This window comes from Tachypleus tridentatus, chromosome 1 (assembly GCF_004210375.1).
Source record: "Tachypleus tridentatus isolate NWPU-2018 chromosome 1, ASM421037v1, whole genome shotgun sequence".
NCBI classification, from domain to species: Eukaryota; Metazoa; Arthropoda; class Merostomata; order Xiphosura; family Limulidae; genus Tachypleus; species Tachypleus tridentatus.
The window spans coordinates 2,467,725-2,492,369 of NC_134825.1; the positions used below are offsets into that span (position 1 = coordinate 2,467,725).

At 34.7% G+C, this 24,645-nt stretch overlaps 1 protein-coding gene across 2 annotated transcripts in view; it reads left to right on the plus strand.

Moving 5' to 3' along the window:
* The window catches only part of LOC143230391 (N-acetylglucosamine-1-phosphotransferase subunits alpha/beta-like), a 179,919-nt gene that overhangs the window by 1,722 nt on the left and 153,552 nt on the right, over positions 1–24,645 (plus strand). For both annotated transcript variants that reach the window (XM_076464018.1, XM_076463930.1), the window contains exons 2-3: positions 5,276–5,361; positions 12,650–12,766. In XM_076464018.1, coding sequence (XP_076320133.1) covers positions 5,276–5,361; positions 12,650–12,766 — 203 coding nt within the window. The remainder of the gene's footprint in view (positions 1–5,275; positions 5,362–12,649; positions 12,767–24,645) is intronic.

Below are 24,645 nucleotides of genomic sequence, written 5' to 3' on the forward strand. Positions count from 1 at the left end.
AGTGTTTCTCGTCATCATGAATGAAAAGTTGTTGAAAACTGACTTTTGGGCTTCAAACACGAGTTTTTGTACAAATTATTACTATTATTTTTACAATGTTCCAAATAGTGTACACAACTGTCCAAGTAGATCTGACACTTAATTAGTTGTTTTTTCTTGATCATTTTGCAATTCTCAAAAGTAGAACCAAAAAAAAAAACTACGTGCTCATTGGTTGGAAATAAAATCAGTAAATCAGCTGCCTTTCTACTCGTATCCATACACACACTTTTGAAATGCATATTACATCAAAACCCCAACTATTTCTATTCTTAGCAGTTTTATGCATGGTAATGTAAACGTCTGCCATAGCTTCCTCACTGCTGTGACAATAAGAGACTGTAGGTAATTTCTGTGATGTCTCTGTGTAATGAAATTCTAATATTAGGATTGAATTATTTAGAATATATGACAGTTGACTTACACCATAGATGGGATTACTATGAAACACTAATAAATTACAAATTTCTGAATATACCAATTTACATATAGTTAGTAAGGGAAATAAATAACCTTATGTTTGACATATGTTCATGATTGTCAACAAATATGGGTAATGTGTTATGAAAAGTGACTTGTCAAATAACCTTTACTCTTCAGTTAAAATTAATTAATATCATTAATGGTGTTAAATAGAAAAAGTAAAGGCTATACGTGGAATTTATATAAGTTGTGGTTTAGGTTATATTGGACAGACAAGTAGAAATTTGACATTTATAATTAAAGAACATAACTGAAAACTAGTTATTTGGCCTTAGCAGAAAGTGGCAAAGTCTTCATGTACTATTGATTGATTGGGACAATGTAGAAATACTTAAACACGTAAAGTTAAAAAATTAGTTAAATAAAAGAAAATCGTTAGAAATTGCTAAAACTAAAATAATTTTGAATAAAGACTTAGCTTCTGTTGCAACAAAACTAAATTTCTGGAAATCAATTTTGTAAGTGGTGTCCCCTGTAAAGTATGCAAATTGTGCATGTACATTTAGAATGGTATATAAATGAATTTGTTTTTGTGTCTTCTGAAGATGGTGGCACATGTTTCACTAAAACACAGAGATTTTTCTAAGTTTATTCATTGTTTTAACCTTTATAAAATAATTGTATATTTTAAAATGTTGGAGTCATCAATTGATGCATGGTCTGGTGGTTAGGGTGTTCTACTTGCACTTTGTGGGTTTTTGGTTTGAATTCAACAGGTAATCCCAATATTCTTTGGCAAAAGAGTAGACCAACAGTTGGTGTTGGGTGGTGCTGCCAATCTGCCTTTTGTCTAGTCTGCCACTTAAATTAGGAATGGCTAGTGCAGATAGCCCTCAAGTAGCTTCACGTTAAATTGAAAACAAACCAGATCATCAGGTAATTTTATCAACTCTGCTATGCTTGTGTGACAATAGTATTTTAGTAAGCCCTAACATAACAGGGCTTTTTGGAAAGCTGAGATTCTGTCTTAAAGTAACAGCCTCTTTTTATGAATATATGGCTTTTATATCGAAAAACAATGCAATATTTACAACTTTCACCTTTTGATTATGAACATAATGTTACCAACAGTAAAATATACCAAATTTTATATATTTAAAACAAATTAAACAAATTCCAGGCTGTATTAATGCACAAAATATAAAAAAAAAATATTAGTTTTAAAATCAGAATTTGTTGCCTTGAAAATAAATTCTGAGCAAGTTTCTGAGAACACCAAAAGAGGGCTTTTCTGAAATTGGATATTCTGAGCTTCAAAATAAAATCTGTTGTATTATGAGCACAAATCTTGCATTAATTTCCAAAAATATGCATGCTTAAGCTATGTCACCATTTACCTAATATGCCCAAGACAGAGAAAATGATATTGTCTATTAACAACAGTTGAGAATTTTATTTACTACAGAAGCTGCAGACAACTTCATTGATATTCTACCACGGTAAAAGATTTTGTGCCACACAAATGTTACTTACTAACCACTTGTCATATGCTTGTTCAGATGAATTAAGCATGATGTGACCAGCAATGGTGCCATGTTATCAGTAGTAAAACTTGCTACAAACTATTATTTGGCTCCACTTTCATTTGGCTGGACAATTTTATTGGACCTGTGGTAATAAGATGTTTTAATTTTAGTTGATTTGGAAGTTCTGTACATGCTGAGAGGTTGGCTTGATAGAAGTGGAAGATCTGTAGCTTTGATTGAGGTCAGTTTAACAAAGTAACAACATTCCTTTCTGTTTCTGCTGAAAATAGAACATGCTGTACTCACTGAATATTTGTTACACTTTTATGTGTTTCAGTTTACAACAGATGACACTCCCAACTTTGATAGGTGATAAACACAACAACATCTTCAGTTTTACTACTAGAGCTGTTTGAAAGAACTAGACCTGCTTTTGAATTGGTATATTGGTCACAGAACTTCAGCTGACACAGTCATTCTTTGCCCAGGATTAGGTACATTATCCACACTTAGTGCCAGTATGCTGCAGAGATATAGTGACTCTTAAAAATAAACATATCAAGGTTCATGCATGATGTATTTTGTAAAGACAACTTTTACCTTGTAGTTCAACTACAGTTTTTTCCTCCATCCTTTTGACCTCTTGAATACATCAATAAATATGAAAATCCTCCTGCTGACAATAATAACAGTTGGATGCTAGCTAAGTCAGAGGCTAGAAGAGTTTTGAAACTGAACAGTCTCTGAGCAAAGTCTAACTCGCATCATGAATAGGTCTCTCGTATTGTTTCCCAGAAGGGCCTGGTAACAGTCTCTGAAGAAACAGTAATAACAATCTCATGAAATTAGATACCAAGAATGCTATGCTGGAAAGTGTTGTTAAGTTTATGTGGACTTCTAAGAAACGGAGTCAGATGAAGTAAGAGGGATTTGTAGCTGAAAGGATTTGATGTAGTGGGAGGTCCATGATAGATACCATCACAAAGAAAAATCTCTCACTGGTTAATAGTTTTGCATAAATTGTGCATTCCAGATCACCCTTACAAAGACTGTTACCTGTTTTCATGCCTTTTTATTGCTTGCCAGGCATGAGATGAGAACATAGAACAGTTTTCCCTTAAAGATAATCTGAACCATCTTTTTCATTAGAGAAAACTTATAATTGGCTCAAATTTTATCCTTATATTTCTTCTCCAAACATTTAGCTTCAGTATTTTCAGTGAGCACTAAATTTTAGTGGATAACATTTTGATGATGGAGTTATAAAAATACAAACTATTGCTAGAATTGTTGTTGAAGATGCTGACACAAACTTCATAAAGTTGCAACTTTTTCGTAAGTGGGACATGTTTTGGAACAGTATGTTGCTACTAGCATGTAGGAACAGACAAGGGAAAGTCAGGGGAAAGGCTTTTTTAGATAGGTCTCTGACAAAACAACCATTCCAAAATATTGGGCTGCTTTTCTATGCAATAGTGAAAGCAAACATGAACTGTTTTTTTTACCTTGCTCATAAACTGTAAATGATTGATTTTGGCAGTAATTAGTTACATGTTACTCAATTTGATAATGTGTTAACATCTTATCAGCATAAGGCATAAACTGGTATTGATTCATAAAGAGGCTGATACAAGGATGTTACAGTTTACAACTAGTACCTCATAAGAACATATGTTATTATACATGCTGTGGCCCACCTGTTCAACCCACTTGTGTTTAAACTGGCTGGCATTTGGTGCTGACAAGCATTACCAACGTACTCCTGTCTACCTCATTACTTCAAGCCCCCCACTACTACAGCGGTAAGTCTACGGATTTACAATGCTAAAATCAGAGGTTTGATTCCCCTCGGTTGGCTTAGCAGATAGCCCATTTTGGCTTTGCTGAAAAAAACACACACGTTACTTCAAACATGGGCTGATCAAAGATAATTCACTTGTTTTTATCAATTAACTGTTTGTGATTTTACATTTTTTTTTAGGGGAGGGGAAGCACTGTAGGAGATGTTTAGGAACTTTGTGATGTGACATCTTCATTTGAATTTCTTAGCGTGCTCTATAGAGTTCACGGGAGACATTTCAACAGCTCGAATAATTTATTGGTTTGCTTTGTTCTGAAATATCTAATGCTGCTCAGGCAAATGAAACATGGCAGTCACTGTTCTCTCAGTGTACAAGGACCCTGGAAGAAACTTTTAGTGTATGAAGTGCATTGTGGATAAAAAGGAATATTATGAAGATAGTTAAATGGTTCTGTGTGAACTTGTGCTGGATAAAAGAACCAATGCTTTGAATACAGTTGTATCATCTTGATGAGTTAGGAGTTAAAACCTTTGAAGAACATCTTTCTTTACTATCACCTCTTTGTGAATTATTTGGAGTTAAAACTTTTGAAGAACATCTTCCTTTACTATCACATTTTTATGAAGTATTAGCATACACTAATTTTCAGCCATTTAAATAATTTTGTAAATGTGCTATTCATTTCCCAACTTTACACAGATTATCTGCCACAATGTGACGTTATCCACCTTACTATTTATTTGTTGCCAGCTTTGTGTCCTCTTATAGATTTTGTACAAAATCTAACATTAGTTAGATACTGGAATTATCATAAGTTTCTGAGATACCTGACTAGTTAATCTGTGCATTGTTTATAAGTGTATGTGACAATACAGGTCCTAAGTTGGAATAATGTACTGAATAAGCTATAATATTTATTAGATTAATGTTTAGCTCTGATGTCAAACATACGAATTAGTGAAATTAATGATAAATGTGGTTCAGTAAGCTAGTGAGTAAAAGAAAATGTACCTTTGTGTATGTCAGTAACTTTTGTTTGGATTTTCTTTTCTAAAAATAAGATGGCTACAGAAACTATTATAAAAAAAAATAACCATTCAGTAATTTGGACTGTATCAAATGTATTACAACAGTTTTTATTTGGTGATTTGGACTGAAGCAACTGTGTTGTAACAGTTTTGGTTCAGTTATTTGGACTGTAGCAAATGTGTCACAACAGTTTTTGTTCGGTAATTTGCACTATAGCAAATGTGTCGCAACAGTTTTCATTGAGAGAGATGGAATACATAATTTAGTGTTATTTAGAGTTGTATTGTTATTTTCATTTATATTAGTAATTGATAATAAATACATAATTTCAATTAGTGTTTGGTATTTGAGTTTGAGGTAATAGTGCAATAAGAGAAAATTCTTAATATATTATGTGGTTAATTTGTCATTTACACAGAGTTGTGTAATTGTGTTCCTTGGTACATCTTTTTTCAGATGACATTGGAATGGAGTCGAGAAAAATATGCAGCTGTTTTTAATTATTACAGTGACAACATTGGTGGACGGTCATTTCAAAACAGGTATGTTTTATATACACTTATTCCTATGAGAAAACTGTTGCACTGAAGTAAGAGTCACATAAACAGATCTAATAAATCTGTTAAAATAGATTTATCAATTTCCTGTATGCTTAAGACAAAACTGTTATGTGATAAACATATAAATTAGTAGTCATGTGAGTACATTACACCATGATTATTCCTCCTTCAGCACAATTCACTATGATATTGATGTTTCTATGGGTCTACTATTATGGTCACTTGTCACATTTTCAAATCTTGTGTTGTTTCTTTCATCAATAGACAGTGAGGTAATCATTCTCTGGACTTTATTGCTCTATATCTCCCTTTTTATAGTCATTGTCATCATTGCAACACCTGGTTGTTCATCTGCAATGAAGTCAGTTGTCTTTCACAGACTTGATCCTCCTGCAGAAGTATCCTCAGATTCTTTGGTGTTCTGTCTTGAAAAGTCTTCCTGATTACTGACTTTGTGACTTTCCTCAATTCCAAGCTTCCACTCTTTTGGTTATCAGTTTCATTCTTTGTGGATTTTGTGAGATAGGATTGGCTGTCTCTTTCCATTTAACCATTCTCCTCTTCAGTTCCTTTCCAGGTGCTATCTCTGACTTGCAGCACTCCTTGCTGGTTTCATTTGACAAGCTCAGTCATGGTCTTCACTCTTTTTTTTTTTTCCTTATGATTATTTAGGAGCTTTTACTTCTTTCTTGAAGGTATCTCTTTCTTCAGTCTTGGATATCTATTTTCAACCATAAAATGCCAGTGCTTTATCTTTGTGCATGGCTTTTGTTGTGTTCCTTACAGGTCTGTCTTGATTTTTTTGCAGGGTAGCCCATTTTTTTGCTGTACACCTTTGTGGCTTATCAATGCAGGTGATTGGTTTATTGACACTGGTCTATACATCATTCTGTCATCTGAATCTTAATCTTGTTTACTTTTTGAGTATGGTCTGTCCATTTCTATGACTGCTGAATACAAAGCAGTATTGTCAATGACATTGTTTCTTTTTCTGCCTATTCTACTTTATTTTCTACAGTTCTTGTAGCATCTTCAAGACCTGTCTTATCAGTCTTCCTTTTTATTTGATTCCCAACAAATCAAACCCTAGTTTAGTTATCAGGACTTTTACAAGTCCTTCATTTGAACCTTTGGCCATCTTTTACTCATATCATTATTCTTGTGATACTTTTCTTCTTACAGTTTGCAAGTGACGTCATGAAGGTGGTTTTACGTACAAACATTTTTCACAGGGAAATGCTGATTTTATTTACAGACTACTACTACTTTACTAAAACCTAGTCATTATCTTCATTGGTCATTCATTAAGTGACTCTCTTTGTGACTCCCCTTAAACTAAGCATCTTATCATTTGGTTGTCAGTCCCATACTTTGTGTAGCAGTTGACTTTTGGATGGATTAGACAGCTCATCTGGCTTGTATATGGGAGAAGCCATTTTTTTGTCTGTTTAAAGTTATCTCCTAGCAAGTTCATTGTTTCATGTCTTTTTCTTGCTTCAGGCCACGAATGTCACTTAGATGAAATTATTCAGACAGGAATGTGGATACCCAAGAAATTCTTATGTCACTTTGTTTACATTACACTGCAATTTTTTCTTCTCTTTTTCTAATTATTATTCTCCCATATTTCCTGCAGCTGCCCCTTGGTGTGGATTCCTGTGTGTGGTGAGTGGATCTCCCAGGGAAGGTTTTGTTCTTTCAGTTTACCTTCTCTGGGATCTAAACATCCATGCACATGTTTGTCATGCATGGCAACTTGTGAAGGGGAGGAGAGGATCCTGGTGGTTGAGGGGTCCAACCCTAACAGACCACTATGGCCTTGAATCCCTGTAGATGGGTAGCCTTGAAGTGGCCCCCCTTGGATCAATTGGCTGACCCACTTGGGCTAGGGTCAACCAAGTACCAGTGTTGGATGTTCTCAACAGGTGTTGTGCACATTGTATCTGATGCCAGTGTTTGGGCATGCTCATGAAATTCTTGCATTGCTTCAGTGCCCTTGTTTGACATTGTAGTGCATCACTTATAGGGTTCCATGGTGGGTGGGGTCATTGAGCACCAAAATTTTCCTTTTTTCATTATGGATACTCCAATTAAAAATCTTAATAAAACAGTGAAAAACAATGTATAGGTAAATGACTACATCTTGAAGATTCTGAGCAGTAATCTTCAACATCTGTAGCATCTGTTGTACCTCATTTTCTTATATTACATTTTCTTTCAGACTAAGTTTTATGGCAGATGTCTCCTTTTTTCATTCAGAAGGGATTAGAGGGACTTGCTGGCTCTCCAAAGTCTGTAAAGAAGCTTTGATCTGGTGAAAACATCCACATCTCAACACAGTGAACTCCTCTTGCATTCAAAGGCAATTGGGGATATACCTATTGAGGTTACACCTCATACTACTTTGAATTCATCATGAGGAGTTATTGTTGAGAGGGATTTGAAGAACATCCCAGAGTCAGATATTCTTGATGGTTTCTCCACTCAAGGAGTTTCTGCACTGAGGTGTATCTCCACTCGCAAAGATGGAATTACGATGCTGACTAATATCCTTGTTCTGACATTTAGATCACCATGTCCATCTGTCACTATCAAGGCAGGTTACTTAATTGCAGGATACAGCCATACATTTTAAACCCTCTCCGATGTTTCCAGTGTCAGCGGTTCGGTCACTCAAGGACATCATGTCATGGTTCCTTGACATGTGCTTGTTGTGGTAACAAGGACCATGATGCCTACGAGTGTGAGAAGGACCCTCATTACATCAATTGCAATGGCTATCACTTGTCCTAATTTCATTCTTGCTCTAAATGGTTTGAAGAAAAAGAGGTGCAGCATTTGAAAACTATTCATAACATTACTTATCCTGAGGCTTGATAGTTGCTGTCCACCACTTCATCTCGGACATATGCTGCTGCACTTTGTTCCACAACTACAGTGGGAGTGCAGACAGATCTCTCTGTGCCTCCAAAAGAATCATTCTCAAAACAAATGAAAAGTCTTTTGACCTCCATGATTAAAAAAATTGGTGAATCAACTTTAACATCCATCTCTGTCCCTTACATACATTCCAACAAATCCTAAGATCCACTTCCTTCAGTTCTGGGTACAGGCATTTCCTCGTATACATCTTCCTCTCCCACTCCAAGATGCAAAACAATCATTTGTTGATGTCCTCATTCTCTGGAGTCTCCTCCTTCCAACAGCAAAGACCTACCCAATCGACCCAGGGCAAGATCCAAGGAGGGAGATAGACCTCCCTCGAATAAAGACAGTAAAGAAAAAAGACATGGTTGTAAACACAAGAGTTCTCCACCCAATTTGCTTACACTTAAATAAGAATGGCCACCTTGATACAATGGAACTGTTGATGTTTACGTTTTAATCTGGATGACATCAAAACACTGATTGCTTCCTGCCATCCTGTATTTTTTTCCTTGCATGAAACATTTCTGCAACCTGCTGATACAGTAACCTTTTGGCAGTTTTTTTTTTGTATGGAAATGACAGGCTGTGTGATGGATGAGTGCATGGAGGGGTGGCACTGTTTGGTTGATCAGCATGTGCCTACCCTGTCTTTGCCACTTGACACACCTTTGGAGGCCGTAGCCATCTGTGTTTCCTTGGGTCGTACCATCACTGTTTGTTTTCTCTTCCTGTCACCTGGAAAGACCTATGATTAATCATCCCTTGATGCTCCCATTAAACAGTTGCCATCTCTCTTTTTAATCCTGGGGGACTTTAATGGACATCATCCCCACTGGGGAAGTGCTGATATTGATAGTAGGGGTTGCTCTGTGGAGCATATGCTTTCTGATCACAACCTTTCTCTTTTCAGTAGCAGTTCTTATACATATTTTCATGCACCTAATCAGTCCTTTTCTGCTATTGATCTCAGAATTTGCTCCCCTTCATTATTCTCCCATTTTTTATGGAGGGTTGACAATTATCCACAAGGCCGTGATAATTTTCCTATAATTGTGAAAGAGACTGATTGTGGTTGATGCCACCTGACCCACATGCCCTGGTGGAAGCTGGATCCCGCAAACTGGGCCTCTTTTACTGCTGTTGCAGAACTTGATCCTGCCATCATCTGTATGCCATCAATTGATGACTGTGTGGCAGCAGTAACTGACTGTATTATACAAGCAGCTGCTCAATGTATTCCTAAAATCTTGACATATTTTCCATGATATACTTGTATGTGGTGGAATCCTGCCTGCCATATGGCACAGAAGGCTTAAAAGCAGGCCTGGGATACTATTTGTTGGTATCCCACACTCAAGTCGTATCACTATGATGTCAAAGCCAGAAGGAATCTTGAATTAAGTTCACAACCAGTATATCTTCTATCACCAGTTACAAAGTCATATGGGACAAGATTGGAAAGGTCAGTGGGCAATATAATTCTGTCCCCCTCTCAATCTTGCTCTCTGATGGCCAGGAAGTAGCTGATGCCCAGAGCATTGCCGATACTCTAGGTGAAATCTTTTGCTGGGTCTCAAGCACTTCTGCTTGTTCCTCCACCTTCTTAGTTATCAAGACTTGGGCATAGCGATCACCCCTTTCCTTTCGAGGTGCTAGTTCACACCCTGTTCCTGCTGATATTCAAAAGTGACTGGCCCATTTGTCTTTAACATCTACTTCTATCCAGTTTTTCTGGATTCCGGGCCACGTTGGTATTTGAGGGAACGAACCCACAGACATTGCAGCTAAATCTATCTGCTCTGGTGCTATCATTGCTGTGCCTGTTCCATACATGGACTATGGTCCTGTATTTGAGGCAGAGCTCTGTGCCAGCTGGTGGTTGACTTGGAGTGAACAGTGAGAAAACAAGCTTTTCCAAATAAAACCCTATATTGGATTTTGGCCGTCTTGCTTCTGTAAGGATCGGAAAATTGTTCTAACTAGACTGTGCAGTTTTTTTTAACTCGTATGTTTTCTTTTATCTGGAACTGATGCACCAATGTGTTGTCTGTGTAACACTCAGGGCAAAATAAGCCACATTTTACTGTCTTGCTGTTGTTGTGACTGTCAACAACGGCACCATTTTAATCATGTTATGTCCCGAGGTTTATCTATAACATTAGACAGTATTATTGGTGATGGTGACACTGTCCATTTTAGAAATGTTTTTAGTTTTTAAAGACCATTAATCTTTTTAATGCCATTTAAGTTTTTTATTTTATACATTAGACCTTTTTTAATGTGATACCCTTTTAAGAATCACAGTCCATCTAGTTCGATTTTAAATTAGAAAATGGCCGTAATGTCAAATAACTTGAAACCAGGACTGGAAAGGCCAACTTCAGGTGACTAACACTTATTTTTGAACTTATCCATTAGTCATCCTGCTGAGTTAGCATAATTACAATTATGCTGCAGAATGTCCTTTACAACTTGTATTACTGTCATTTTTCTCTCACTGCTGTAGACTAGATATAAACATTGGTTTTATGCTATTTATGTTTGTTATTAAATTTTTTGTTTTTCCTTAATTTACTTTTATAAATTTTACTAAATTTAATTTTAACTTTTTACTGGATGTTTGGCACAGATAGCCTAGCTGCTTTGTGCCATAAAACACCAAATCAACCAACCAATCCTGCAAATGCAAAGAGGTGAGCTGTTAGCAGTTTATTTTTATTACAGCTTTGTATCAAAACAAAGGTTGAGTAACCTGTTAAGCTATTCTGCTTCTATTTAGTGCCCACTGTTGAAATGTTTTTTGTCCCCCAGCCTGTAATTGTTTTTACTTTTGGAAACCATAAAAAGAAAATTGCTGAACAATCAACTCAACAAAGCAGTTCCTGCAGTGGTTATATGTAGTAACTAATGTATGGTCTTCAGGGCTGAGTATTCATAAGAGCCTTTAGTAGTTTGCCCATTATTTGTAATGAAGCCTATTGATTACTGATTGTAAGAAATATTGACATTTTAATAGCTCATCTAATATAAACAATTTCATAATAAGAGAGTGGAAGAACCATTGATTAGTTAGTACCAAGCCACTGGATATGGAGGGTTCCTCTTTGGGTTGGTATAATCCTGCTGGCATAAGATACATTTTTTGATTGAAAATAAGCAAGTGGTTTTAGCACCTAGAATTGTAGGGTGGGTCAATTCATTAATGACAACTGGACTATTCCCAGTAATTGTGACCAACTGGATGGATTCTAGTTGTCCTGAGGGCACAGGTTTGGAATGGTTTGTCCTTGATTTGCATGTTCCTGGAAGTATTTCATGCAATTATTTTTCACATTATCTATAGCTTGACAAATTACCTTGATCATGCTTAATTTCTTTAACTTGTCAAACCCTAGCATTTATAGGGTGGTTGAACAGCCTCCACATTCTTCCCACATTTATGATACCCTGGAAAGAAAATGGGAATATCTGTTGATACAGTCGTTTAATAATATTGAATGAAGGGTATGTATTCCCTGCTAGAGATAAAATTGATTGTTTATCAAGTGCTGTTTCTATTGTTTTTTTCCCTATAGTAAGAAACACACTTCATGAGTTTTCTTCCTATTATTATATTCCAAGAAAGAAATTCATAGTTTAAATTTTTCTTCACACTAACTCCATCACCATCTTTTCAATGTAGGATTCTAGATATTTGTCCTGTGAAAAGGTGGGTACCATAGTTGAATGTTAACATTTTCCATATCTGAAAATGTTTCATGTAGGTTGTAACCCTTCAGTAGGACCACCCATCATATCTTCTTGTTACCAATGTTTATTTGCTTCATCAAGAATAAGCTTTGGATTTACAGAAAATGCTCAAAGGAGATAATAAAGAAAGAGGTTGGTCACACCTTCTGAGAAGTGGTATTGTCTAATGCTGTTAATGAAACTGGATTACTACACAATGTTATTTTGTGCAGAAGTGAGAAGTTTTTCACTGGTTTGGAACATGCTCAAAATTATTCTACCAATAGTCTTAAGGCATAGCTAACTGTATTCTGAATAGGTATGAACATCTACTACTAGGTTGTTGTTAATCCCTTTGACCTAAAACTAGTGTCAAATTCCATTTTACATATTTCATTGAGTAGAAGCAGTCTTCTTCATACAACTGAATACACTTAGCTTACAGTGTGGACTAGATACAGTTGTCTTCACACATCTTATTCTCTGTATGTTTAACTAAGTATGAGTTATTTCCCCTCAGTTTTTTAAATTGTTCTTTTTTAAGCTTTTTGGTTTCATCTATTGATATTTATGTCTAGTAAAATTTAAAAAAGAAAAAAAAATATTATTCCAGGCTTTGCCAGTATGTGCCAATAGATGCTGTTTATACCTGGGTGAACGGGACAGATCCAAAGCTTTTGGCTGAATTGCTACGTGTCAAAGAAGGTTTAATACTCCATGTGAATTCAAGGTAACTGCAACTTAATTCTGATAATGTATAGGCTTACCTGCATATATGTATGTGCTGTTTCTTGTAGAGTACGTGTTTCATGGCTAATAAATTACAAAGTAATAATCAATTGTATGTAGTAATAAAATGGTATAAAATGAAAATACTGTAAGACTATGAACTGAGCTTCACAGTAGTAGTGTTTTGTGTGGACAGTTTACACTGTCATTGGTTGTCATCTATTGACTTGATAACATTACAACGTGATGCTCTAAAAATAAAAGCATTGTTCTCAGCAGTAATGTAGTGAATTCATTTGGGGCTCCCAGAACAAATACCACGTGACAAATGTGTAAATGTTTTGGTTGGTAAAGGCAGTATTAAACAATAATGAGTTATGGTAGAGAGGACAACCTTTATTACAGTCAGTGTACCACATCCACACTGGAGCACAGTGGAAGGGGGTTCAGTAAGACTGTGAACTGCATGTCAGCCAGTAGTGTTGGAGATCTACACAATACTAATGGTTCCTTGACTGCTGACAGGTACATGTGCAGACTTTTCCATCACATTATTCCAACAAAACCAAGACCTGTTTGTCAGAGATTCATCTTCCAACAAAATTGTAATGTCAAATGTGTAACAAATGTTACCTGACAGTGGAAATAGTTGATGGGACAGAAACATCTATGGCTTGGCTTATTCATTCTGAAGTAAATATTAGTAAGTTTTTTTGGGCTTGCATGGAAACTGAGGTGGTAAAAACAGCAACTTATTAATTTGGCTGGATTGAGTGGAGCAGTGAAGACATGTGGAACAATTCTTCACAATAATCACTTCATAAAACAAACGTAAAATAGTAGTGCCCCACACAACTTTACTTTTTTTCTGTTTTCCATAATAAAATATTATGCTACTTATAAGTTGACCAGTAACTTGTGGTTACACGTTGTTTTCAATATCTGTATGTCTATCATTTGTACATTTTTGTAATTATTTCTAATATTTTACATTTCTGTTATATGCTTTATGTAGCTATTATGTTAAGAAATATTTTACTTGTAAATTTTTAACTAAGAGAAAGTTTGGATAAGATTTTGTTTCTTATAGCTACTAAAAATATGCATCATTCATCACTGGTAAAACATGAAGTTGTATTTGCATAGTGTATGAATTTTACATCCTTAGCCAGTGGATTAAAAAGGTAGAATGTACATCTTGTGTTGTATATTTAGATAAAAAATGCATTTACTTAGAATATTGGGATAAGTTCACAGAATAATTTTAACAGGAGATTTGATCATGATATTTATTATGAAGCTGGTACACAAGAATGAATGAAATAATGTTTATATGCAAAATAAATTGCAAAATTAACCATTTTTATCAGTTTAACATTTTAAACACTTTTATACTGAACTTTTTAATGGACTAGCAGTTCCAAAATTCCAAATCCATGTTGGCTTGGTGCTTTCCTGTTATTTTCCATAAGAATTAGAGTCCCTCAGGGCTGTGTCTTGAGTGTCATACTTTTCAGTCTGAAGATTAATGCTGTCACTTTACAACTTTCTCCTACTATTACAAATGGACTTTGTGACATCCATCACTTGTATAAATTGCTGAACATGGTTTATAAGGTGGCAGCATCAGAAGCTTCTTGAAGTGGACCACAGTAAACAGTTTTACCTTTTTTCAAAATTATTTTCATGCACTTTTGCCACCAGTGGAGTTTACACCCTGATTCCAGGCTCTGTCTCTATGATATCTTTCTTCCTGAGGTAAAGTTCCTAGGGCTTATATTTTATTGAAAGCTTACTTTCAGTTCTTATATAAAGCAACTGTGTTAAGTGTTCAAGGGCACTAAACATTCTCCATATTTTTTCTTCCACTCTCCTTTTGAGATTGGGAAAGTAACCAAAGTTTCTTGACAATATGTCTCTTTGAAAAAGTCTTGTTTTATTCTGAAAGCTGAAAATTGTCTGAGTAATATTAGAAACAATCTTGTCCTTCCCCTGAGAGTTTGTAGATGATTCAGTAAGGAACATCAGATCTTGCATTCCTTCATCATTTTCCAGTTCAAGATAGAATCTTTTCTTCAAGAAAAGTAATCCAACAGATTTACAAGCCTATTTAAGACATTGCTGGTTGACAGCCACCTCACAATGCAGTAGAAAGAGACATCACTGGGTTTATCTTCAAGCTGCAGTTCTTCAATAAAATTTTTAAACTGTTGGTGGGTCTTTCCATTTAAGCATATGAAATTGACAATTTCAAAAACAAATTTCATAACATCTTCATATTTGAAGTATCTGGTTGTCAGGTGTTCACAATGAATAATACAGTGAACAGAGAGAAACTCTGGAAAGCTGGGATCACTTTTCATAAGTGTAATTAATCCTGCATTTTTCCCCACCATTGAAGTGCTCCGTCTACTGCAACACTGATGAGTTTATCCAGTGGAATATTAGCATTTGTTAAGGCTCTGTCAAGTGCATTTCTAATGTCAACACCAAAGGTTGTTTCTTTTAGTGCCAGTAAGTCCAACATCTCTTCTTCCACAGTTACATTAGAGGAAACATAATGAACAAATACTGCCATTTGTGGGTTGTCTTGTATGTCTGTAGATTTGTAAAGGGCTAAGCTGAATGCAAGTGAATTCTTTAAATAATTTTGCCTGCAACATCAGCATTGATGTGGGAGATACATCTCTCTGTAGTGTGGTGTGAAGCTGGTGTTTGTGTTATTAGTTGCTGAAGTTTTGTGTTATTTGGATCTAACACTGCAGCAATTTGAGCTATATTCTTCTTAACAAATTAACCAACAGAATATGGGTGCTTAGCACAAGCAATTTTTCCACCATATAACAAAACTAGCTTTAGTCATTGTATCAACTTCCTTATTGAACGTTGCCAACAGTGTCTGCTGGCTATTTAGTGATGAATGTAACATAGCTAACTTGTTTTTCTGTAATTTTGATTTAGATGGATAATCATATGAAAATATTTTGTGATTTGTATCTTAGTGGCATTTCAAGTTACTGGCTTTGTAATGACTTAGTAACACATTGTATATAAGACATAAAGGTTTGCCTCCATTAATGATGAATGCAAAATCACTCTGGCTTAAAATTTCTGTTTTTATCTTTATACTTCTTACAATTTGATGACGTCGTCGTCTTTCACAAAATTTTCACAGATACTTCTAAAAAATTAAAGTGAAAAGAAACAATAAGCTCCAACACGTGCAATGCATCCAAACTCTACAGCACCCAGTATCACATTAACTCTCTGCTAATTTCACTGCCTGCAACACAGCCACACATGCCACAATCATGCAATTGCAAGTCATGCCCACTAAAACAAACATCATCAGCAACTGTTTGTACGATTACTGACTTTCCAGCACAATTCCTCTGTAATCCTTGCTTGTATGATTACTGATCCAGTACAATTCCTCTGTAATCCTTGCTGATCCAAAATTTCTTTAATCTCTGACTCAAATCTAACATTAAAATTAGGATTTAAATTCTTAAGTATATTTACTCACCACGAACATTAAACTTGCATTTTAATCCAGTGGACTCTCAGTTTATACCTAATAAATAATTATAAAGCTTAAATTTTTTATTTACCATTTATACTAAATGTGATGCAAAAAATAGCTCTGCCCACATATTTCAGCAAGCTGCACATTACATGTCAAAGGGCTGCATGTGGCTTGTGAGCAGTGGTTTGGCCACTCCTGGCCTATTATGTCATGGCTTATTACCTTCCTTAGATATGACCTTTCCTTGCATAATCTGAGGAAGGCAGATACTTCTGATTGGAAGTACCATCTTCTCTTTGCTGAATATCTTTCAAACCATCGTTCTGTTTTCACTTGTATATGGATGGTTCAGAATCATGCAACTCTCTTGGAATTTGGCATGGTTTATTGTGACTTGGTAACTGCTCACTGGATTCCATCTATAGTTTCTGTGCTCACTGAGTTGTATACCATTTCTCTTATTTTGGATGACATAAAAGTTATGTAGTACCTCGACTATACTGTTTACACTGACTCTTGTAGCTCTCTGTTGACCCTGGAATCGCTTGCCCCTAGCTCTCGCCCTGTTCTTATCAATATTCAACAATGCCTGATCCATTTTTATTTTTTTTATCTTTCATTACTGTCCAGTTTCTTTCTCTTTCTCCAACCTCGTATCTCTTTCTTTTAACTGTAACTTTATCCCTTGGTTTTCAAGTGAGATTTGTCTGAGTTTATTTTGTTCTTGTTTTAGGTATTATCTTGTTCTGCTCTCTCTTTTTTTCTGTCATTTTCTATCAGCAAAAGTAGTAACTAAGCCAATGGTGTAAAATGTAAGTCACTAAATTAGATAATAATATTTAGCTTATTTAAATGCACAAGAAGAGTTTTAGCAAATTGCACACAATAAATACTTTTGCAGTACACAAGGTACAGTGGCACACTTTGAATATGTCTGAGCCAGTACACAAGGCTGCCATATTGTTCAGAGGTTGTCAGAGCTCGCTGCACACTATGAATATGTCTGAGTTTAGCCAGCAAAACTCTTGTTGATAAAAACAGCACAATTCAATCAGTAGAACTTAATATTTGTCTAGTTTTGTACATACAGAATTGAGGTATGTTATCTGTCCACTGTGTGTTAAATATGAAGGACTAGCTTCTACATGTACCTTAACTGAGAGAGATCTTAAGATTAATTCATGTGTAAAATTGTAAAGGCAGTCGTGTGAGGACTAGCTACTGTGTGCAGAGAGAAATGTATTTACTGGCAGTCATGTGAGGACTAACTACTGTGTGCAGAGAGATGTGTATTTACTAGCAGTCGTGTGAGGAGTAACTACTGTGTGCAGAGAGATGTGTATTTACTAGCAGTCGTGTGAGGAGTAACTACTGTGTGCAGAGAGATGTGTATTTACTTGCAGTCATGTGAGGAGTAACTACTGTGTGCAGAGAGATATGTATTTACTGGCAGTCATGTGAGGAGTAACTACTGTGTGCAGAGAGATATGTATTTACTGGCAGTCATGTGAGGAGTAACTACTGTGTGCAGAGAGATGTGTATTTACTGGCAGTCGTGTGAGGAATAACTACTGTGTGCAGAGAGATGTGTATTTACTGGCAGTCATGTGAGGAGTAACTACTGTGTGCAGAGAGATGTGTATTTACTGGCAGTCATGTGAGGAGTAACTACTGTGTGCAGAGAGATGTGTATTTACTGGCAGTCATGTGAGGAATAACTACTGTGTGCAGAGAGATATGTATTTACTGGCAGTCATGTGAGGAATAACTACTGTGTGCAGAGAGATGTGTATTTACTGGCAGTCATGTGAGGAATAACTACTGTGTGCAGAGAGATGTGTATTTACTGGCAGTCATGTGAGGAGTAACTACTGTGTGCAGAGAGATATGTATTTACTGGCAGTCATGTGAGGAATAACTACTGTGTGCAGAGAGATGTGTATTTACTGGCAGTCATGTGAGGAATAACTACTGTGTGCAGAGAGATATGTATTTACTGGCAGTCATGTGAGGAATAACTACTGTGTGCAGAGAGATGTGTATTTACTGGCAGTCATGTGAGGAATAACTACTGTGTGCAGAGAGATATGTATTTACTGGCAGTCATGTGAGGAGTAACTACTGTGTGCAAAGAGATATGTATTTACTGGCAGTCATGTGAGGAATAACTACTGTGTGCAGAGAGATATGTATTTACTGGCAGTCATGTGAGGAATAACTACTGTGTGCAGAGAGATATGTATTTACTGGCAGTCATGTGAGGAATAACTACTGTGTGCAGAGAGATGTGTATTTACTGGCAGTCATGTGAGGAATAACTACTGTGTGCAGAGAGATATGTATTTACTGGCAGTAATGTGAGGAATAACTACTGTGTGCAGAGAGATATGTATTTACTGGCAGTCATGTGAGGAATAACTACTGTGTGCAGAAAGATGTGTATTTACTGGCAGTCGTGTGAGGAGTAACTACTGTGTGCAGAGAGATGTATTTACTGGCAGTCATGTGAGGAATAACTACTGTGTGCAGAAAGATGTGTATTTACTGGCAGTCGTGTGAGGAGTAACTACTGTGTGCAGAGAGATATGTATTTACTGGCAGTCTTGTGAGGAGTAACTACTGTGTGCAGAGAGATGTGTATTTACTGGCAGTCATGTGAGGAATAACTACTGTGTGCAGAGAGATGTGTATTTACTGGCAGTCATGTGAGGAACAACTACTGTGTGCAGAGAGATGTGTATTTACTGGCAGTCATGTGAGGAACAACTACTGTGTGCAGAGAGATATGTATTTATTGGCAGTCATGTGAGGAATAACTACTGTGTGCAGAGAGATATGTATTTATTGGCAGTCATGTGAGGAATAACTACTGTGTGCAGAGAGATATGTATTTACTGGCAGTCATGTGAGGAACAACTACTGTGTGCAGAGAGATATGTATTTACTGGCAGTCATGTGAGGAACAACTACTGTGTGCAGAGAGATATGTATTTACTGGCAGTCATGTGAGGAATAACTACTGTGTGCAGAGAGATATGTATTTACTGGCAGTCATGTGAGGAATAACTACTGTGTGCAGAGAGATATGTATTTACTGGCAGTCATGTGAGGAATAACTACTGTGTGCAGAGAGATATGTATTTACTGGCAGTCATGTGAGGAATAACTATTGTGTGCAGAGAGATATGTATTTACTGGAGATACAGGATGTCCAGACATTATTCACCCCATTATAAGCCTTTATAAATTCTCTATTATATCAGCTACCGTAAAACAGTTTGTGGCAATTAATAACATAACCCAAGAAATTAAGTATCACAGTTCAGTCGATAATTCAGTAAACTTCCACACAAGCCCCATTAGTAGCATGTAGAACATCAAGGTGGTAGATGATTTTGTTTCAAACATTAAGAAGTATGTCTTGCATGGATATTCTGCGAAATAAAGAAAAACATTTCTTGAGTTGTGTGATTAATTACCACAAACTGTTTTAAGATAGCTCATATAATAAAGAATTTATAAAGGCCTATAATGGGGTGAATAGTTTATGGACACACTGTACATTTTCAAGTGAGGAAATTGTCAGTTCTACTTAGAATTACTTTACATGAATAGAGAAGTAAACTGTAATAGATGAAAGAAAATCTTTAACAGTTGAAGTTAATACTCTTCAACAATAGTGTTCAATGCAAACATGATAAAAACCAAACAAGAGAATGTACTGCAGTTAAAGTGTTTGGAGATGAAAATAATGAACATGGGACACAAAATAAAGAAATCTCTTAAACAACAGTTGTGCAGTGTGATCTTTTTTAATCAGTTACTGTATTCTCACCTTCTCACAAAAAAGTACCTTATACTAACTGTAACCACTACATTATTCTAACTTTTTACTTTATTAATATATATTTTCAATTACATTTGATATCATTATTAATAGATCTCTTCTGAGAGTCACTACTTCACATTTTTCAAAAAGTATTTTCTACTTGGTAAATAAATATTGATGAACTGTCTACATGTGGTTGTAGCTTTTAAAGTATGAAGTAATCATTTGTAAATTAATTAGATTTATAATTAAGCAATGAAAGTGTTTTTCAGTTTTTTTAGGATTACATTTATAAATAATTAAGTAACCAGTTACTTAGTGTAATTAAGAATACTATTTGAATACAGTAATATAAAAACAATATTCAATAAAGATTTGCCCCCTGCTAGTACAGTGGTAAGTCTACGTAATTACAATGCTAAAATGAGGGATTTGATTCCCTATGGCAGGCTCAGCAGATAGCCTGATATGGCTTTGCTATAAGAAAACACACACACAAAATAAAGATTTTAATTATCACAATAAACAAGATAAATGTATTAAGTTGTGATCAGCGTAGAGTAATTTATTTAATATTATATGTATGTCACTACATCAAGATAAGCTACATGCATCACATGATAGCAAAACTTGCTATAAGTATAGTACATTTGTTACTGTGTTAAATTGGTAATAATGTTTTCTTTGTCATCCATTCAGCACATATCTATAAATAAAATATGATAATATACAACCTAAGGTTCACCTTTGAAAGTGCTTGCATTTTATAATATTTTATTTCTGTGTTAAATTGGTTTCTTTAAACCTACATGTTTCCCTGACACACAAATAGTTTCAAAACTCCCAAACCATAGAGAACTGAAAACTGTTTATGGAAAGAACAAAAACTCCTAAAATTATATTTTAGTCTGTTATTAGATGTTAGCTTAATTCTTGCTCAAACCAAGATATTTAAATTTCAAACTTGTTTTCTTAGTAAGTAGTAATACCTATTTGTGTGGCATCAATGATTAAACCAAAGCCTATACAAAAACCAAAGAAAATGCTTGAATATCAAGAATGGACACACACGTACACACGCACAATATTAATAGTCAACAGTCAGGTAAAACACAATCAGTAGGAAGGACAACATTTAAAAACAGCAAATTACAACATCTAACTAATAATTTGTTAAACAAACCCAAATAAAAAAAAAAAATATCCCACAAATCAAAAGGATTGCCAGGGTACAGGATATATTGTGTAATGTAAGATGTACCCTAAGTTGTGAAGGTGACTGTGGAAGTAGGACCCACATTGTGGTGGAGATACACTGTCTGTCAGTTTTAACCTCTGTTTGCTAGTTTCATGTGAAGAATAATTAAATAATCAAAGAAATAGAAATTAGGAAAGTGAGACGTAGGTACTGAAACCCACAGTGTCCTGAATCTATATCACTCTTTGTTGCCTGCCGACAGTTACTGGAAGGTTACTTTTTCTCCAAAGTAAAGAAGAATAAAATAAAAAAATAAATAATAGAGAAAAAAGTAATAAGGTACTACCACTTGAGGGTAAGTAAGTTAAATAAACTATAATAATAACAATAACAGTAAGGGACTACCACTTGAGGGTAAGTAAGTTAAATAAACTATAATAATAATAACAGTAAGGTACTACCACTTGAGGGTAAGTAAGTTAAATAAACTATAATAATAATAACAGTAAGATACTACCACTTGAGGGTAAGTAAGTTAAATAAACTATAATAATAATAACAGTAAGGTACTACCACTTGAGGGTAAGTAAGTTAAATAAACTATAATAATAATAACAGTAAGGTACTACCACTTGAGGGTAAGTAAGTTAAATAAACTATAATAATAATAACAGTAAGGTACTACCACTTGAGGGTAAGTAAGTTAAATAAACTATAATAATAATAACAGTAAGGTACTACCACTTGAGGGTAAGTAAGTTAAATAAACTATAATAATAATAACAGTAAGGTACTACCACTTGAGGGTAAGTAAGTTAAATAAACTATAATAATAATAACAGTAAGGTACTACCACTTGAGGGTAAGTAAGTTAAATAAACTATAATAATAATAACAGTAAGGTACTACCACTTGAGGGTAAGTAAGTTAAATAAACTATACTAATAACAACAGTAAGGTACTACCACTTGAGGGTAAGTAAGTTAAATAAACTATAATAATAACAACAGTAAGGTACTACCACTTGAGGGTAAGTAAGTTAAATAAACTATAATAATAACAACAATAATGTACTACCACTTGAAGGTAAGTAAGTTAAATAAACTATAATAATAACAACAATAATGTACTACCACTTGAGGGTAAGTAAGTTAAATAAACTATACTAATAAGAACAATAAGGTACTACCACTTGAGAGTAAGTAAGTTAAATAAACTATACTAATAACAACAATAAGGTACTACCACTTGAGGGTAAGTAAATTAAATAAACTATACTAATAACAACAATAAGGTACTACCACTTGAGGGTAAGTAAGTTAAATAAACTATTCTAATAACAACAATAAGGTACTACCACTTGAGGGTAAGTAAGTTAAATAATCTTACCTCCTGAAGTTAGCATTCCATCCTCATTTTGGTGGTAAGTTACTTATTAGGCAGAGGTTAAGAATGATAGATGGTGTATTCCTACCACAGTGTTGGTTCTGCTTCTTCAGTCACCTCCAAACCTAGGCTACATTTTGTCTCTCATTATGACCTGTACTGTGGGTATTGTCATTTGAATTGGTGTAGCAGTGTTTGTTCTTGTTTTTGTTTATAACAAATTATATACATATTTATATATATTCTTCAGTTTTTTTGTTTATGAATCACACTAAATATATCAATCTTAAGATGTTTTTGAGCATATGACAAGAGTATTGGGTCCTTAAATGTTGTGCGTGATTACACAGACACTCAGTTTGTTACCAACCGAGAGAAATGAGTGATCACAAGTCTATTAGACAAAGAAGCACTTAGCAAAGGTAAAAACCTAGTATTCTTGATATTCAAGTAGCCTAACTTTAAAGTTAAACAACAGAAAGGTTTGAATAACATCTGTATATTTTGTAAAATAAAACTCTTGACAGTAATAACTTTCATCTTACAAAGTTTGGAAACTATTAGAAAATTAATAAAACTAGAAAGATTTAAAAAGTCTAAAAAAGTGAGACATTATTGCATTAAAAGATAAGAATAATGTACAACTTTTTCCTCTCTTTCTGTAGTAATATTTAATTTTTAAAATAATTATATGATACCAGTTTGCTTTTTAAAAGTTAGATTTGTAACTGTGTAATCAGTTTGGTATTGAGATTTCTGCATTTTAGATTAATCAGTGCTTAACATGTGGTCTTAAAGTAACGTAAATATGTAAAATAAAGTTTGAAGGACATTAGTTAATATATTCTTTAAGTGATTAGCTTGGACAGTTTGTAAACTATTTATATTAAAGTTAAAAATCTTTATATATATTATTGATGTGAATATAATGTTAAAAATAAGCATATATATTTTTAAAAATAAAATGAAATAGTTATTTGTTATCACATTTAGAAAGAAAATTTGTAAACAGGATGCTTATTTTGAAATTTATTTTTAAAATTCCTGCTAATGTAGTCGTATCACTTGTTTCCTGTACCAACATGAAAGCATCTTTCTTGTGAGACTTGTAACTTAAGGATGGAACATTGATTCTTTGTAACAAGTCTACATTATAAGAGCTAAAAGTGTTTTGAACAACACTAACTTTAATTAAAACAAATCTAAAAAATCCAGGCACATTGTTACAATGTATGGAGAAATCCAAGGCATGGCATTCAGATTGTTTAATGGATGTTCATATTGCTGCATTTGTTTAGAAATAACTGAGTCTTTAACTGAATTACCCTAGGTTACTTACTGCTGGGTGATTTCAGCAGATCTCTTAAGTTTTATATGGTAATTGGTAGATCAACCAAATAATATTAGAATCTAATCTTTCTCATTAGTCCTACGTGGTGTGAACATCTAGTTGTTTCTGTTAATGTTTGAGGAAATGGAAAATGATCAGAACCCATAGATCTATCTACTTATACAACATTAAAAAAAAACTATCTGAAATCTGTGTGGGGATTCAGTCCATGGACCTCTTTCCCCAGATATACACCTGCTTATATAATATTCAAATAATACTTATTAATTCAAAAAAAGAATTGAGTAGAGAGTGTGTCTCTTACACCTCTCCAAGAGATCTGTGCTTGTTTATGCAACATTAAATTGTATGGTTTTTAATTTCTGAAGAAAATGACAGAGGAGGCTTGACCCTCTCCTGACTTTTTCCTAATGTCTGCACTTACTTATAAAACTTTTATTTATTCCATAATAAAATGGAGGGGACCCAAACCCCACAGATCTGTAATTGCTTGTACAAAATTAAATAATAATGTTATCTATTTCTAGAAAAAAGGATCAGAAGGGTGAAGATTCCCTCCTTTAGATATGTGTATACTCGTACAATATCAG